This window comes from Argentina silus (assembly GCF_951799395.1).
Source record: "Argentina silus genome assembly, chromosome: 14".
Classification (NCBI taxonomy): Eukaryota; Metazoa; Chordata; class Actinopteri; order Argentiniformes; family Argentinidae; genus Argentina; species Argentina silus.
Genome location: NC_139668.1, coordinates 3,912,943 through 3,930,908, shown reverse-complemented (window position 1 = coordinate 3,930,908; position 17,966 = coordinate 3,912,943). Strand labels below are relative to the sequence as shown.

The following is a 17,966-nucleotide window of genomic DNA, read 5'->3' as shown; positions in this document are numbered from 1 at the left end:
ATGACAGTTATTCAAACAAACAAATCAAAAGGCCTCCAGTCCATCCATAGTATGCACAATTTTCACAAACCAATTAGTTATGATTTCTAATTAATTTATTTAAAAAACGGGCAAAGGCAAAAATACAGGAATGTGTAAAGACAACCGTTTGGCACAAGACTAACAGTATAAACAAAGCAAACAAAATACAGTGGCTAAAACTGCAGGGTCACTCAAAATGTCTTGAAAAAGAATACAACCCTGCTCCCAAACGCATGTCACACCGGTCATTCATAGCAACATTCCAAATAGTTCCCCATATCCAGGCTTTGGGGAAGTGATCAAAATCACCATCAAAAAACTATTATATCAAGCACACAGTAGGGCAATACAAAACTACATAAAATCAAGTAATATTCAAGAAAATCAAGAAGGCCAGAGGGGTGTACTACGAAGGGAGGTATACATATTCAGGATTATCAAAGTTATCAGGCTTGAGTTATCGTCAGGTTCAGGCTTCCTCGATGTCACAAACGCGAATCCTGATTACACACCTGCCGCTAATTCAAGCCAGACTTCAGTAGTGCTGCCTCTCAGTCGATAACCTATGTTCGGCAAATCAAACACTGATTTCACTGAAATCCATGAATTTGCTTGAATCAACCGTTAAAACACATCGTTCACCATGCCACATGAAACATTTTATTGAATAAACTTCAATCAAATGCATTCTAATGTTATTTTACTCCTACTCCGTCAGACTACAGTACATGTATCAGCGATCATTTTGACGATATTTTAGCATGTGATAATATTTGATGAATAAATGTGTATCAGTTGTCTTTTGTACAATAAACCTCATATGGCTTTTAATGCAATTACGCAACTATTTGCGAGAGGGGGGACGATTCTGGGCACAAGGCACCAATTCAGGATAATGTGCAGTTAGCCTGCCCAGAGCAGGTTTGAGCTTCAGTATAAGTTGCTATAGTAATTAAGCTGGCTAAAGGATGAACAGTCATGGGTTAATTCATGGGTTGTCCTGAATTGGAGCTAAATTTGGTCAGAGTTAGCTCACTAACTCGCTTTGTAGTACACCCTCAGTACTATAAACAGAAAAACAACACCATGTGCTAATCTTTAGAAATGTCTAACAGCCTTATGCAGTAGACACATCAATGTCCACAGACTCCCTGATGCAAAGGCACATTCCTCCCTCAATAATGTGTATATTATTAAGTAGAGGATTTGGGGTTGTGTGACATGAGTAACATCAATCCATCTCACAATATCATTGACTCCTCCCACTGTGGGTCTAGGTCTGCAGCTGAGAGGCGAATGGGTTGTGTGTCCTCGATACTCTTGAAAGTGTACAGCTCATTGTCCACCATCCTACGGTCCACAAAGGCCAGGCTGTCGTTACGGCCTATGGGCGTGCGAGGTCTCGGCGGGAGGAAGCTCTCTGACGGGTCCAGGAAGGTTCTGTACATGTCATTGTCAGGCCCGACTTCAGGCTCAGGTTCTGGGGCTGTCTCTGTGATCACAGGCACTCCGTCAATGGGCCCGGTGAATGTCTGGTATGTGTCGATTGGCTGTCCTTGGAAGTGGTCCTGATTGGTGCTGACATAGCTGGGATCGCGTAACAGGTGGCCATACACCATTGTCTCATCAATGGAATCATAGACATGGGACTCGTTGTTTGCCCGGGATTTTGGGAAACTGCCATCGCCTGTGAGGAAAATATTCCCTTTACCAATGTAGATGGAAGCCGAATTGTTCATCTTTCTTTTCTTCTTCCTGTTCAGCAAAACAGAGAAATACAAATGGTTTGGATTCAAGCAGACATCATACTACTCCACTGCCGACCCTCATAATGAATTCAGATCAGAATCATCAAAGCCAGTTTGTTTGATCTGTGATATTGTCTGTGACTGTTTTGTAAGCAATGACACCTATAAAACAGACAAAATACTTCAACAAAGACTAACTACAACCAGACATTGTAAAAAAAAAAAGAACTCAACTTTGGTAAACCAGCAATACTCACCTAATCACCAGACAGACAACTGTCAGTACTATGAGCATGAGGAGCAGCAGTGCTCCCACTGTCCCAAGGATTATGCTCAGGAGAAGCTCTATAAAGAGAAACACAAACGTAATATGATCATAAGAAGAGAAGATAAAATTAGAAAATCTAATGAACTGATGATAATTAAGATAGCACCAAGTATCTACGATACAAGAACTAAATACAGTATCTTGGTACCATGACATGGAGGACATTGGTTCAATTCAAGAAATCTCTCTAGTTGTATTATCTTTCTAGTTTCATTATTATAAGTGCAGGATCCCTTGAGAGGCTAACGTTAGAATTGTCCAGATATCCTACTGTAGCATAAAGATGATACAGTTCCTAAGACTATAATAACAGTGTACAATTGTGCTTACTGCTCTTCTTCTGCAGTGTGATCTTGATGAGCACGCTGAAGTGGTCCTCCTCAGGCAAACAGTTGGACATATTGAGGTAGAAGCTCTGTGGAACAACCAGCTTGTCCTCAGCCTCCTCGTCCTCCCTACGACTCAGCATCTCCTCAAGGGAGCCCAGTGTCTGCACCTTGATGCCTGTGTGCCTCTGGCCACACTTGGGCTGGCTGACATTGGCGAAATGCAGATCGGCCTGGTACTGGTCTGGCAGGCTGACAATCCAGGACACAGTGGAGTAAGGCTTCATGCCTTTGGGCCAGTTTGGGGTGGCCAGGAGGGCTGGAGTCCCCGTTCTGGGGTAGACAGTGTATATGATGCTCTCTGAGAAGGAAAAGCAGAGTGATCCAGTCATCAATGAAATGATGAGCAATAATCCCTTCTAGTATGATTATGATTGAAGACAGCGGTCAGAGAGGACAGAATTGTATAATTTTTACATTGAACACATACAAATCTTTATATTGCAGTCTTTCAGTGCCCTCTTGTTAAATAAGGAATACGTTCTGTGAATATGCTCAGACAACAAGGGCCTAGTCCCTTAGATTCTGATTCATTAGAAGAATGCATGACAACTTTTCTCATTGCTCAAAAGTGAACAGCGTCTAGCATACCTGAGATTCCTTCACTGAAGGTGACATTTAGGAAAGGCCCTCGTTCCCGGCTAAGGTTCTTGGCTGTGGCAGTGACGGTGACATTAGAGTGCACCTGGACTTTGTGCACTTGGCCTTTGGGGCAGAAGTAGCCAATGGAGGACCCGTCACTCTCAGCAACATGCAGGGAGACACTGCTGTTACACTCTTGGCCAGGTAGGGACTGCCTGAGACGTCCTGTGGGAGACAGCAGGTCCACTGTGCCATGCTCTGGGACTTGGAGGTTCCAGGTTAAACTATGGAGTGGTGTAGGGAGGCAGGCATCCAATTTGGGGACTGTGAGAAGAGCCCCTTTAACACAGCTCGAGTCCAAACTCTGGCACGCTGCAAGACATCCACAGGTGACAAAAAGGTTACTACTGGGTTTACACAATGGGTTTGGACGAGACATCTATACTAAAAGCAAGGTAAGGTGACAAATTTAGTGTAATTTGATGACTCCATATTTATGATACCGATGCACAAAATGAGAACAAAAGCTTTGTGGCACATCAAAATTAAAGTGATTAAAGAAGAAGGACATCAACAACATTTGCCGGAGTAACTATTATGCAATAGAAATGTGTATTGTCCTCTATGATTTATGTGCAATGAAAAATGTGTGATGTTACCGATAGTTTTGCTGGCAGTCAGATGTAGGTCTTCACTGGGACAGTCCAGAAAAGAAAGGCTGGCTTTTGTCCCAGAGACCACTGTGATCTTCTCCTTCACTACAGAGTCCATCTTCATCTCACAGTAGGGATCAGAGCCCCGCTTCTCAATGTGGAGGACTAGCCCTTCCTTTTCTTTTAGATGCACATTGCATAGAACTGACCAGAAAAAAAATTAGCACAAGCATTGTCAGGGTTGAACTATCATGTTCGGACAGTGTTCTGTTGACAGGTGATGGATAATTCAAAATGGCATATTTAGGCCTCAGGTATGAATCTTTAAAATGTTTATATTGGACATAATCTATAGTATTTTAGGTTGGCTTCTTATATAATGTGGAATAACATAAAAACAATAAAGATACATCTCTGAATATTGTCTCTCTTTATAATGCAAATCATGTCACTTAAAGATGGAAACAGTCAGTAACACACAGGTGTCTGTGGCAAAAATATTGCCATCCTACCTGGGTGGCCACTTCTCATCACAGAGACTCTGAAGTTCAGTGAAAGCCCACTCTCTGTCTTGTTTGTCTCACAGTTCCGCAGAGACATGTTGAAGCTGCCCTGCAAGTGCACTGGCTGGGGGTCCATCAGAGTCATTTTGGTGGGGACCTTCTTGCCCTCCCTCTGGTACTCAACGGTCACTTCCTTGTTCAGGCAGCTTGGCTCCGTGTAATCCAGGAAGCGCACCGTGTAGTTATGCATACCAGGCACTGTGAAGTCCCACCTCATCTGCTGCTCGTCTGGAAATGTGTTGGCTGAGATGAAGTCTGTATCCGACAACCCTCGGGGTAGATCAACTTTAAAGACAACCAGCACTGGAGAGAGAGTGGTAAAATACTGTAAGTGAGAGTATAATTGCATGACTAATGCCTGCAAAGGAGGGCTATAGAGTAAGAATATAGAATAAGAAACTCTGTGTCCTTTAAAGGTGCAATCTTTAACAATGGAGGGTGGTCCATTGAGGAAGAGTAGGATTGTTCTCCTTTGAATTTTGATGAAATAAAATAAAATACAAATAAAAACTTTTGTACAAAAACTGTAAATCTGCTCGATTCTGCTGCACAAAACAGCTCACACAAACAAACAAAATCGGCCCAGATAGAAGTGGTTTCAACAGTGGTCCTAAATGGCTGAACATGGTAACTGCAGGCTAAAAGGGTATAGAGGAGACTGATTTTCGAGACTCTCCTTGCTGCTCCGTTAAGCCCCATTCTTTATGTTTTACTTTTTGAATTTAGATTTTTGCTGTAAAATGAGCATCTTCTGATAATGGTTCTCAGACCAAATATGGCTCCTCACGTCCTGACCATCTAATCAAAATCATAGGCTAGTTCACTGCCTCACTGGTAGCTCTTTCTGCAGGCTAGGTTGTAGCAACCTCATGACGGGTATAGGATGGGCAAATTCTAGTATCATGCCTGGGCTAGGTGTGCCACAGCCTAAACCTATCAATGTTACATTGAGCTGGGTGAATGGAATATGAATGCAGTCATCCAGTATTCTGTAATAGAAATAAGGCCTAGTCATAAACAAAGAATCGTCCTCCCTAATCTTGAACGGCTCCAGCCGCCACTGATCAGTAAGATGTGAACAGCCCTTCATATCATTTTTCTAAATCATTGCAAGAAAGATCACTACTGGGAGCAGCAAACAGTGAACCTCCACCGTTACTGGAAACTTACCGTTGGTGTCTGGCCCAACTGTGACCTTGAAGTCTATTGGTTCCAGATTTCTGTCCCCAGGGACCTTTATAGACATGCGACCCTTGTACAGAACCTGGATCATGGTGATAGGGCCATTTCGGCAGTAGGTACCAATGGTAACAGGCCCAGTGCGCCGATAGATTACAATGGTGTATGTGTGTTCATCCAGACAGGATTCAGAGTTAGAGATCTGTCTCATCCCTGCTTTGGGGAAGTCCAGCTGGAATGCCCGGGTGACTGGAGCCTTCAGGTCCCATGTAAAGGTCCTGTTGAAGTCTGGGAATAGGGAGGACTCAGCTTGCACAGTGTCACCACTGCAGGTCATCTCTGTGCAATCTGAAGGAGGAAAATACATTGCATTGGTGAAGCCTACAGTTTACTTCATACCAGATTGAGACAACAGAAAAAAACATCTATGAACCCGTTTACACAGCTGAATCTGTACAGGTAAAGACAACAATAATTTACAACATCATGCAGGTACATTTTGAACACATTATTATCCTTATAATTTTGCATGGAGACATCTTTATTTACAGTCTCATGTTGATCATGTCAGGCTTGACAATAGAATCAGATGAGTGAAAGTGCGGTGAAACTTGGTTCACAAAGGCCTCTCTTACCAATCTCCCTGTTGATCTCTACAATGAAGACATCTTGTGGCTGTGAGCAGCTGAACTCCACTGAGGTGTTGCGAGCATCTCTCAGAACAAGTCTATCGGGGTTGCAGGTGGGATTGGGCTCCTCACCCGCACACACAGTGCATTCGGACTCTTTGGTCTCCTTGCTGATGATGACAATGGTGTTTCGGTCAGGGGTCACAGACATCATTCGGCCCTCTGCAGAAGACCAGAAACAAGTAAGTCACTTAAGGGCTTTCCAATTTTGCAAAAAAAAATCTCTCATATACTGCAGCAACTTTTTGACAAACTGAACATCCCATTTGGCGTTGTGGTTACACCTTGAGGATATTAAATGATCACTTCACCAATTACAATCAGGAATTGTGTTTACTTGGGATATAGGCATATACAGTGTCCTGCGTAAGTAATGAGACAGTGAAGCATTTTTTCTTCTTTCGGCTCCACACCACAAAAGTTTACATTTGAAATCAAACAATTACTATGAGGTTAAAGTAAAGATTCTCAGCTTCTATTTGATGATACTTGTGGCATTGATTTTTCTCCATCCGCCCCGATTAAGAATATATAATTGTCAGACATGTCATGCTGGGTTTAAGAGCTATTGAACAATGACATCCGAAACCATATAAATAAAAATTAAAAAGCTGTTGATATTTCTCTATCCCCCCTGACTCAGAATAGCTAATTTCCATGGACACACTGGGTTTAAGAGCTATTGAAGAGAGAAAACCAAATATCCAATATTAAAACTGAATATCCAATATTAAATCCAAATATCCAATATTAAAACTTAATATCCAATATAAAACGTATTTCTGAGAATTTATATGCTTGGGGCGGGTCAATTTTGGGTTGAGTATTGTGCGTGCATTACAGTATGTTTATCATAAACATAATTTTGGTGTGGGGTCAGACTGTAGTTGCAAGAAGTGCATTTGTACTTCTCTTCCTATGTCCTCTTAGTAGCCTATTAGTGAGACACTTCCAGGCCAGGCCGCGCATAAAACAAAAGCAAAAATGCTACAGCGTTGTGGGAGAGACAATACATTTTAGCAATGATGCAACGAATGTCCCATGTCTTATTTTTTTACTTTTTTAACGGAACTTCAGCTGACCAGGGAACAAATGGATGCGGCAATAACACTTGATAACAAGTGTAAACAAGCACCAAATAATGACAAGGAATATGTGTAAATACATACCAGATAAATTAGTATTAGTATTTGTTGATAATATTGGACACTACTGTACCCTCAGACTATGCGCTCGTGGTTGCTCATCCACACGTATCCTCCTCCTGGTCCTGCTCCAATACTTTAACAACAATGTTTTGGGAGAATTTCTGAGAATTGATAGGCTACAGGCTGGGTTTGACGTTGAGTATTGTGCAACCGTTACAGTAGGTTTATGACAAACAGAATGTTGGTGTGGGCCCAGGCTGAAGTTGGGAGCAGGGTATCCGTGCCCTTATCTCCCTATGTCCCCCTAAATAGTAGCCTATGAATGAGACACTTCCAGGCCGGGCCTGCATAAAACAAACCTTGCCTCATTGCTATTCTGCCTTGTTTGGCACAATGTTGTTTTTTTTTTATGTGAGTTTTGATGGCATCATCAGTGAGAAGAGACAGATTTGTACTTGGGGGATATCAACATTCTAGTTACTTGGCGGTAAGATGGCGGTTTATTAGTAATTTCGAAATGCTAAAATGTAAAAAAGAAAAACACCAATAGAAGACTCCAAAGGTAGACGCAAAGCCTAGAATGAATACTAGACATTGACAGCTCTCTTTTGACTGCACAAATGATGTGACAGAACACACCTGATGAACCAGAAACACCTGTCAAGCCAATTGTCCCATCACTTTTGGGTACCCTGAAATAGGGGGAATACATACAAAGTGTTGTAATTTCTGAATGGTGAAACCAATATGTACACAAATACCATTAAATGAAAGCTGATAATCTTTACTTCATTGTTTGATTTAAAATCCAAACTTCTGGATTGTAGAGCCAACAGAAGAGAAAATGCTTTATGGTCCCATTATTTACGCAGGGCACTATAGGTAGATCAGCACAATAGATGGTATAAGACATGGACTCATCTCATCATTAGAACACTTTAGAGGTCAAAAACATCAAACGAACTTAGATTTTGTGTATGGACAATGTACTGTATATGGACAGAGTGGAATGAGAGAGGGAGGGGAGAGACAATCTGGAATGTGACGGGGCAGGATTCAATCCCATGCGGGCAATATGTGCTTATCAGACCGGAGTATTACCACTAAGCCATGACTCCGACATGCTTTTACGTGAATAATGAAAGTACCTGCACACCTGACATTGTATACTGCAGGTATAGGGGCTTTGAGCGGGCTTACTTTTGGCCTTTGGCTTGGCAGAAACCGTGAACACAGAAGAGTCTATCTCTCCACCCTGAGGGACTTGCAGAGACACAGTAGCTTGGCTAAGCAGATCTAGGTGAACCACAGGTCCATTCCTGCAGTAAGTCTGAGTTTGGACCTCTCCTTCTGTACTGGTTGTAATCACAGAGTAGTGGTAGCCATCTTCACATGTATCCGACTCAGTTATCTTGTTTATTCCAGCAGGGAAATCCAAAACCATCACAGTGTTCTCAGACACACTCAGGTCCCAGGTGAGAGTTGTGTTGAACTCTGGGAAGAGCGATGGCTGAGCTGCACCTGTAGCAGGACTGCAGGAGTCCTTGGTGCATTCTGGATGAAATAAAAACAAATTACAGCTTCTTATTGATCTTCTTAAAACTGGAAAGATCTGCCTATGACAGACCTGCTATTTCAACAATCAAGAACCATTCTACTATTGTGTTTGACTGCATGGAAAAGGATTGTACTGCAATGCAAGTTTGATTGAATTGAGCCAACAGTTTCAAAAGGTCATTCTGAACAGAGGGTCAATAACAGAGGTTTACTAACAGTCATCTTACTAAGCAACATAACAAGGAAGGAAGAGGGTTCCTTATATCTCTGGACTCACCAATTTTCCTGTGTATCTGGACGATGAAGGCATTGTTTAGCGATTCAGAGCAGTTGAAGAGCAGAGTGACCTCCTCACTGGGGACCAGAGTCAGAGAGGAATGACAGGCTGTCTGAGTGTCATTCTCACCACTGACTGTGCATACGGCACACTGATCCAGGGGAAGGGCAGTCGACACCGTCACTGTACCCTCTCTGTCAGGGCTGATAGTCATGCGCTTACATTCTGAGGGAACATCAGAAAAAGGTCATCAAGGTGAAAAAAAAGCTAGTCCAATATTCAAATACTAACTCATTGCACAGAGGAGCAAAGCTGTGCATTTTGAAGCTTTGGACTGGTTAAATTTCAGTAGAGGGTATAACAAATAACATGATGAGACAAAGCATGCTAAAACATTCTCTCCAATCATTTGGATAAGCCAAAGAGCAGGCTAGAACTGACTTGCATGTTTGAACTTGAGATACTATTTATTGACACATATCCTGACAGAACATCAGGCTGCATATTCTTTTACAGGAACATATGAATAGAGTAGGGTTGGGTGCCATACCATAAGCAGAGTCATTGATGCAGAGCCATTGACACACATTCTTAATCTGATTTATGTGGGGTGCGATCCACAAGGTTTGGAAGGCAGCCCATGTGCTCCCCCTCCATAAAGGTGGTGACCCCTCCGACCTAGATAACTACTGTCCAATATCCAAGCTATCTTGCCTTTCCGAAGTATTAAGAGTCCCCGATCAACTCCCAGCTAATAACCTTTTTATCTTTTCATTCTATTCTAAATGTGCACCAATCTGACTTAACACCTGGACATAACACAGTCTCAGCTGCTACGCTTGTCTTAGATGACGTTAAATTGCCTAGATCAGAAAAAACATTGTGCTGCCTCATTTATAGATCTCTCCAAGGCATTTGATACGGTAAACCATTTCCTACTCATTCAGAGGTTGTCTGAAATATGTCTGGATCAGGTTTCATGGACACACTGCAGTGCGTATTTACTGATGGTGTTAAATCAGGTTTACTGGACATAACAAAGGCATGACACTGTTGTATATGCTATTGCTCCCATGAGTGACCAGGCTCGTTCTGAGTGACAGTCTGCATTTATTGTCCGACAGAAAGCATTTGTTGAACTGAAATTGGTACTTAACGCTGAAAAACCAAGTATATGTTATTTTCCAAATCACAGAAAAATGTATCTGATGATTTATGCATATGTACCTTGGGTGGTGCCCACATTGAGTGTGTGTGTGTCCGTTTAAAATACCTGCACATTTGTTTAGACAAAGAGTTGACGTTTAGAAAACATACAGAGGAGCTTGTTAAAAAGCTACGATTTAAGGTGGGCTTCTTTTATAGGAATAGATCTTGCCTTTCCCTCAACAGCAGAAAGCAGATTATACAATCAACCTTCATGTCAGTGCTTGATTATGGTGATAATCTAACAAAATGCAGCAGCCACCACTCTTAAGCCCTCGGATGCCATTTATCAAAGCTCCCTTCACTTTGTCACAGGTGATAGTTTTAATACTCATCATTGCATCATTTACCAAAAGGTTGGCTGGAACTTGTTAAAGACCCATAGATTGTACCATTCAACATAGTCTCCAAATTATTACATTCTGGGGGATCGTTTCTGCAGACCAAGAAATTACGGCCTGGTGGATCTTATTATCTGGCTATACCAGTGTTTGACCACCTGTTTTGACGTAAGATACGTTGCGTAAAGGTTAAGTGGATTACGACTTGCGTTGCGGTTAGTCAGTATTAGGCATTAACTTTGACTGGTTAGGGTTAGGGCTTTTTACATTTTATTTCGAATTTCAAAATCACAAATAGTATAAAATCTGGAAGCATTTTTACCGCCAAGAACTGTTTCAGTTCACATCTCCTTAGTTTCCCCGAAGTGCAAATCTGCCTCTCCTCCTGATAATGGACCATTAAAACTAATAGCCTAACACGTCATCATCCACATAAGGACAGGACTGAATTGAGAACAATACTGTAATAATGGAGATAATGGATAGGACAAGTTCAAGAAACCAGAGAAGAAGAGTAATTAAAACAATTTACTCCACAACATGTGTCAGTCATGCAATTACAGTATAACTGTTACACTAAGTTTGGTAAGCACATCGTTTTGTAAAAGCCATCAGTTCTGTAACGCACTGACAATTTCTGTAGGCTACATTAGAGCTGCCAGGGAGGGACATGATAAAATCAACATTTTGTTGAAAAAAAAAAGACCCCATTTTCCTGGGAGAAATCCCCAAAAATTAAAAAGGTGGGTTTTGAGGAAGAGAGCACGCTGGATTTTTGTATGTGGTTTGGGAGAGTGTTACAAAGAGTGGGGGCTGCAGCAGAGAAAGGCCTCCACTCTAATATTATTCCCCTGTGGCTGAGATATGTGTTCTGTGAACAATAATAGTGGAACTCCACCCCCCTACCTCGGGTGTATGTAAATGAGGATTTCTTCAAAATAAAGCCACACATTAAACTTGTTTAAGCAGAAATAGTGAATATGAATAAAGGAACCACAAATGATATGTAACTATATCTGGAATTAAACTTAATTAACTTAAATGTAATCCTCTCAATGTATTATTTGTGTTTATGGGTTTGTAATTCTTCTCAAATCCCAATTATCCTGATGAAAGACTGCTTTATTGCATAGGGGACACATAATGGACTGTACACTAATAATACTCCAAAGTTAAACAAGATTTTTACTACCACTCTACTACAGCATTTCTAGAACATTAATAGAGTGACTTTTAACCATGAAGGGTGTCATACAAAGTGTTCTCCCCCCCACTGTCGGACTCCAGCCCAGCAACCCATGACACAAAAGTCTGTGCCCCACCCCAGGATGACGACCTTGCAAAAGAGGCCTCTCCTATTCCCCCACACCCAGATTCACTGCCCCAATCTTCCAGATCCCCACCCGAGGACGACAACCTTGCAAAGGAGGTCTCTCCCTCCCACTCTCACCAACAGCAATCAGATGCCGCCCCAACATCCCCTGACGTGATAATCGGTGATTCAAGCCTAACAGCCCATGAAGTATTTGAATTTTTGGGGGATTGCCTCTTGCACCAACGGCAATTGAAGGAGGTTTCTGCCTCCCTCTCAGCGTCTGCAGCCCATGCACTGCCCAAATCCTCCAGATCATCCACCCCCCTTTCCCCCTCCATCTTTTCTGGCATTTACAGACGGGATGAACAAACTGGTGAACTAACACCCCAATCCTTCCCCCACTCCATCCTAGGCAGCCCTTAGCTACCACCCCCTATACCCCCTCGACTTCCTCCCCCATCAGTCCTAGCCAGCACCCAGCTACAACCCACAAAACCTCCTCCATCTTCTCCCCCCCCCCACCTCCCTCAGTAGTCAGAACTCAACCTCTACCCCCATCACTGTCAAGAACGGTCAAGACAAGGGAGTGTCATCACAAAGAGTGGCCATCAAACTGTTCTAAGTGTAAACTCTGTCATTCCTGTTTTGATTATTACTAGACTAAACAATCAGTACTCAACATGCTCTGTAAGTACATCAAACCTAATAGCTGTTCCCCAACAGCCCATGGTGCCCCTACACCCTGTCACTAAAACTAGTTACCTGATTATTAGTCATAAATTAGATGTTATGTTCCTTACTGAAACTTGGCTGAATGTTCTCACTGAATCAGCACCTCCAAATTGTAACTTCATTGATGCCCCCAGAGTTGATAAGAAAGGGGGAGGAGTAGCTGTTATCTTTTCAGACGTGTTTCAATGCAGGCAAGTATCTTTTGGAGACTTCTCATCATTTGAATATCTTGCTGCTGTACTGAAATGCTCTCCTTGTGTTTTACTCCTGATTATATACAGACCGCCAAAATATTCTAGTAGTTTCTTTGATGAACTTGCTGAAATACTTTCCATCATTTCCATGGAATATGACTGTCTATCTATATCAGGAGATTTTAACATTCATATTGACAACACCAACGATAATGCCAAAGAACTTAATGAGCTTAATGACTTACTTGACACCTTTGGACTGTCTCATGTATCCAGGCCCACCCATAACCGAGGCCATACCTTAGATTTATTGATCACAAGGGGTTTTAAGTCACCATTAAGGCTATTGATGTTGCTCTGTCTGATCATCTTTGCATTTTCCTTGAAATGTGCTGGAAAGCGTAAATGGTGAAAAACTAAGCTCCACATTCATTATGACATCTATAAAGAGAGACTTCATTCCTACAATCTGGGATTGAAAAGCGCTAGACAATCTTTCTTCTCTGACATCATCAACAAAAACATTAATAATGCACACACTATATTTGTGACTGTTGATAGGCTGACTAACCCCCCAGTACAAATAGCCCCTGAACTCCTATCCATCGATAAATGCAATGAGTTTGCTTCTTTCTTTAGGGATAAAATTCAAAATTAGACAAACTATCAGTAGTTCCACATTAAACAAAAATGTGTCACCACTACATTCACATAAAAGTAACCTGAACATGACCCAGTTTAGTGCCATTGACTACAAAACTCTTGAGGAAACTGTACAACATCTTAAGCCATCATGCTGCCTTGACACCCTGCTAACAAGCATCCTTAAAAATGTTTACAGCGGCTTGGCGACTGATTTACTGCAAATAGTTTGAGTATAGTATTGAGTATAAAGGCTGAAAGTTGGTGCTCATCTTGATTCCCTTTCTTTGAAGTCTAAAAACCAAGTCAAAAATCTGGGTATTATTATTGACTCAGATCTAAATTTTAACACCCACATCAAGTCTATAAGAAAATCGGCCTAATATCATCTTAAAAATATAGCAAGAATTAGAGGATACATGTCCAAACAAGACCTAGAAAAACTAATTCACGCTTTCATTTCCAGTCTTTTCTCAGGCCTTCCCAAAAAAGCTCTGAGGCAGCTACAGCTCATTCAGAATGCTGCTGCTCGAGTTCTAACAAGGACTAAGAAAGCTGAATATATTACACCAGTCTGCATTGGCTACCAGTATGTTATAGAATTGACTTCAAAATACGATTACTTGTCTATAAATCACTTAATGGTTTAGGGCCAAAATACATCTCTGACTTGCTTCCACACTATGAACCCTCTAGACTTCTTAGGTCATCAGGGACCGGTCTACTAACTTCCTAGGTTCCTAGGATTAAAACAAAACATGGTGAAGCAGCATTCAGTTATTATGCTACACATAGCTGGAATAAACTTCCAGAAGATCTTAGATCAGCCCCAACTCTGGCTACTTTCAAAAATGGGCTAAAAACCTTTATGTTCGCCATTGCCTTTAATTGAAACTAAATTGCTGCAAATAATTGCACTCTGACTCTAAAATGAGTCAAAAGTGACTTTTATTCTTTTTTTATGTCTTTTATGCACTTTGAACTGCCTCTGTGGATGAAATGTGCTATATAAATAAACTTGCCTATTACCCAACCCTAATTCTAATTCCACAGGAAGTAGACTGTATCATATCAAGACTGGTGTCAGATGTCTGAACTATGCCCAAACTTACCACAGCAGAACATATTTTGGTTTACATTAGAACACATCAACAATTTAATATGAATAATGTAGTCTTTAATAATTTAATATTAATAATGTAGTCAAACACAACATTGACTGTACTCTACTAGTACCCACACAAATGAGCCATTGTTATTGTCTATGGGATCACAAGGGTTTCTGAAGAGCAAGTGTGCTCTCAAACCATATGAGTAACACAACCCTTAAACCTGTCATTATCACATACATCAATTTGAGAATGAATAACAATACAACAGTTATCAGGCAGCCTTTTACAAAGTTCAGGTCATCCAGTGGTTATAGTGTTAAGGTAAAAAGAGGATGTTAGATAGTCTCCACAGGTAGTTCTCTCTGAGTAAAAGGACCCTGCACTACACCTACAAGAACCTGACGGGAATTCTTAAAATCAGCAAAACTTGCAGAGACTTGAAGCCAACACAGAACAATATGACAGCGTTTACATCACATGGAACACTGTAAAAAGCCTTGTTGTAGAGTACTGCATGTTCTCAGAGCAGAATGGCCTCTTAAGGTGAAAAGGTGTGTCGCAAACACCGATTGCCAATGAGAACACAGAATTTAGGATGTAGGCCTATACTTTGGCATTTGATAATAGTCGTCATTCAACTGTTTGAGTGAAAGGAGGACCCACTTGAAAATAGCGAACATCAGGAGCTATGTTATAATCGTACAGACAATTGTGGTTTGTACAAAAGCTATGGCTTAATAGTTAAACACCTCCCTATGGCAAACATGAAGCTCATGATGATTAGCTGCTGAAATGCCGTCACAGCTGAGCACACAACTTTGTTTACACTCTTGGAATTTGTGATGTCAGAAGACACAGCTATCTACAATAGCGCCCTTCGAAGCATTAACGTCATTATTATTATTATCATTATTATTATTATTACTACTACTATGAGCGTCATTCAGTGATTCCCATTTCAGTCTGACTTTAATCCTTTGTGCCTCCGAAAATGCTATAAACATTGTTTTTAGCATTTTCAAAGAGGCACAATTCAACTGTGGGTAAAACATGTATTTGTTTAGACTCTCAACATCGCATTGTATTCACAAGTCAACATCATATTTCAGCCCTAACTGGTTCTCAGTTTCTGTGACTCGAGTAGTTTGTTTTCAGTCCACCTTTCCTCCCCTCAACCGTTTTTCTTACAAGAAGCAAAATATCATGAGTAGTCCTACAGTAGGCGACATTAGGCCTACCCATTCATATTTGAAATGGGGCAGCCCGGCACAATATGATTATGTTATGCAATGTTTTCCCAATATCATATCTCAAATGAATACAGCAAACTCCCAGAGAATGTTTGAGCTAACACCAAGCTATTTTTGCACGTTTGTGAAAATAGAAAACAGAACGATTCAAGAGAATTAATCATTGAAAACGAATTGCTGATGTCTACTTTTTCTCACCTGACAGATTGAAGAGCAACAAAACAAGAATTCCGAAGAACAGTGGAGAGTCATCTGTGTTGAGCCGCATGTCCCCTGATTAAACACAAACTGTCTATTTCTCGATTAGCCTACTTTGCCGTTTCGGTCTCACACCCACGGCGTTTGCATTTTGTTAAATCCCACGTTATAACATTTTCGATGGCGGTGACAACAGCGACTTCCTGATTAAAACCGTACCTGTTCACGCTATGGGCGTGTACCGGGTTACCTGTCGAAACTTGACGGTTGAACCTTAGAACCGTTTGCGCTCCTGCGCCGGTGTCGTGTCACGCGTTCTCTTGTTAGATATTGTTCCCCCTCTATGATTTGTGGCTTGAAGAGGTATCTAAGGCAAAAAACTTAATCGATGATGTCTTAATTACATGTCACCATTGTTTTCATGCATTTCGGCATTTTTCATCCAGCAACGTCTTACAGGTGAATAAATGAAAAATATGCATATTTTGAATACATAATTATATATTCATACAGCCGATTTTAAATGCATGGAAATATCAAAATCACTGTTACAATATTTACAGAAATGTGATGAACAATGGTATAACATGGTTGACAATCATTACTGAAGAAGTAATTAATCATAATCGCAAAAGTTTAACAATATAACATCATATTTATGGTATCATCAATATCTATAATGAGTCATCATGAAACTGCTTTGTGTCATAAGTGTAAACCACTATCATTGTTATTTTTAAATAATTTTCATTAGATTACACTTAAAAACACACTTTCTGTCAGATCGGGAACACTATCTGACAAGAGAACATCTGAGGCAACACCTGTACACACTACACACTACACCTAAATTCAGTTGCAGTGCTCTTTATAGTGCTTAATCCTGTCAAGTTCACACACAGTCCTACTACGAACGAGAAGGACAACCAAACTATAAATCCTGCAAAAAGCAGGTGACAGCTGAAGTTGACTCCACTTACTATGAGCAAAGCCATGCGTGTGTGTCGGCCAATCAGAGTTGACTACTGGTCATTGATAGTGGCTATCTGCAGTGATCTGTGACACACCCACACAACAACATAAAAAAGGCAATCTGGAGCGAGTCCTGTTTGTCATACTGTACATACTATACATGCAGCGTTCTCTCCCCTATGATATGTGTGTATGTACAAAATGAGATTGGGAGTGACTGTTAATAACTTTGGTTGTCGAGCCAAAAGTTGGTAAGGTGTAAATGGCCTGATTGAACCTCATCTGACAACACCCTCTGCATCCCATTTAGTTTGTCTGTTTCACAGAGGCCTTTTTGGATTACATCACATATCATTGCCTAATGTTGAATTTGTGAGAATAGATTCAGAATTTGTTTGTTTTCGGTATCAATATTCTAGGGGGGTCTGTTGCTTTTCCGGTGAGAACATATATGCTGCGTATCATCTTTGTTTTGACAGAATGCTTTAATTTCATGAAGCAGACATTAACTATAGAAAACTGTATATCAGCATGGAATATAATTCTGAAGAGGCCAATTTGCTACTGCAACAAAATCATTAGTCTTCTCTATATGCTATACTAGAGATAAACACTTTGAATACTCACAGTTGTATTGTGACATCCTCTTGCCTCCACATGTCTTAACATGCTAGCATTCCTGAGACTGAGCCCTGGGGCATGACCACTGAATGCATGAACACACAGTCATTAACATACAACATTCAAGTTTTGGTGAAACGAGTTTGACGATACTAGTGTGTTTTGGGTGACAACCCCGGGTGAGATGTGTCAGAGAAGGTTCCTGGATTTGCCTACCTGCATGAATAACATTCTTAACAATGCCTAGGGAAG

General features: G+C 41.0%; 1 protein-coding gene across 1 annotated transcript; it reads right to left on the bottom strand.

Annotated features, from left to right (window-relative positions):
* Positions 1 to 37: 37 nt before the first annotated feature.
* On the bottom strand, positions 38 to 16,313 carry LOC310815091 (CUB domain-containing protein 1-like). The gene is made up of 11 exons (XM_083684714.1): positions 16,122 to 16,313; positions 9,132 to 9,356; positions 8,498 to 8,851; positions 6,096 to 6,311; positions 5,452 to 5,808; positions 4,231 to 4,584; positions 3,725 to 3,922; positions 3,075 to 3,437; positions 2,428 to 2,784; positions 2,027 to 2,114; positions 38 to 1,776 (listed from the first exon to the last, which is right to left on the bottom strand). The coding sequence occupies exons 1-11, from the start codon at positions 16,189 to 16,191 to the stop codon at positions 1,263 to 1,265; spliced, it is 3,096 nt and encodes a 1,031-aa protein (XP_083540840.1). The 5' UTR covers positions 16,192 to 16,313; the 3' UTR covers positions 38 to 1,262.
* Positions 16,314 to 17,966: the final 1,653 nt, after the last annotated feature.

Excerpts from the sequence above, each read along its gene's own strand:
- LOC310815091 (XM_083684714.1), bottom strand. The coding sequence starts at position 16,191 with ATGCGGCTCAACACAGATGACTCTCCACTGTTCTTCGGAATTCTTGTT. Across the intron at positions 4,585-5,451 it reads AGTTGGGCCAGACACCAACG|TGCTGGTTGTCTTTAAAGTT; the intron begins GTAAGTTTCCAG and ends CTCTCTCTCCAG. Across the intron at positions 3,923-4,230 it reads GATGAGAAGTGGCCACCCAG|TTCTATGCAATGTGCATCTA; the intron begins GTAGGATGGCAA and ends TTTTCTGGTCAG.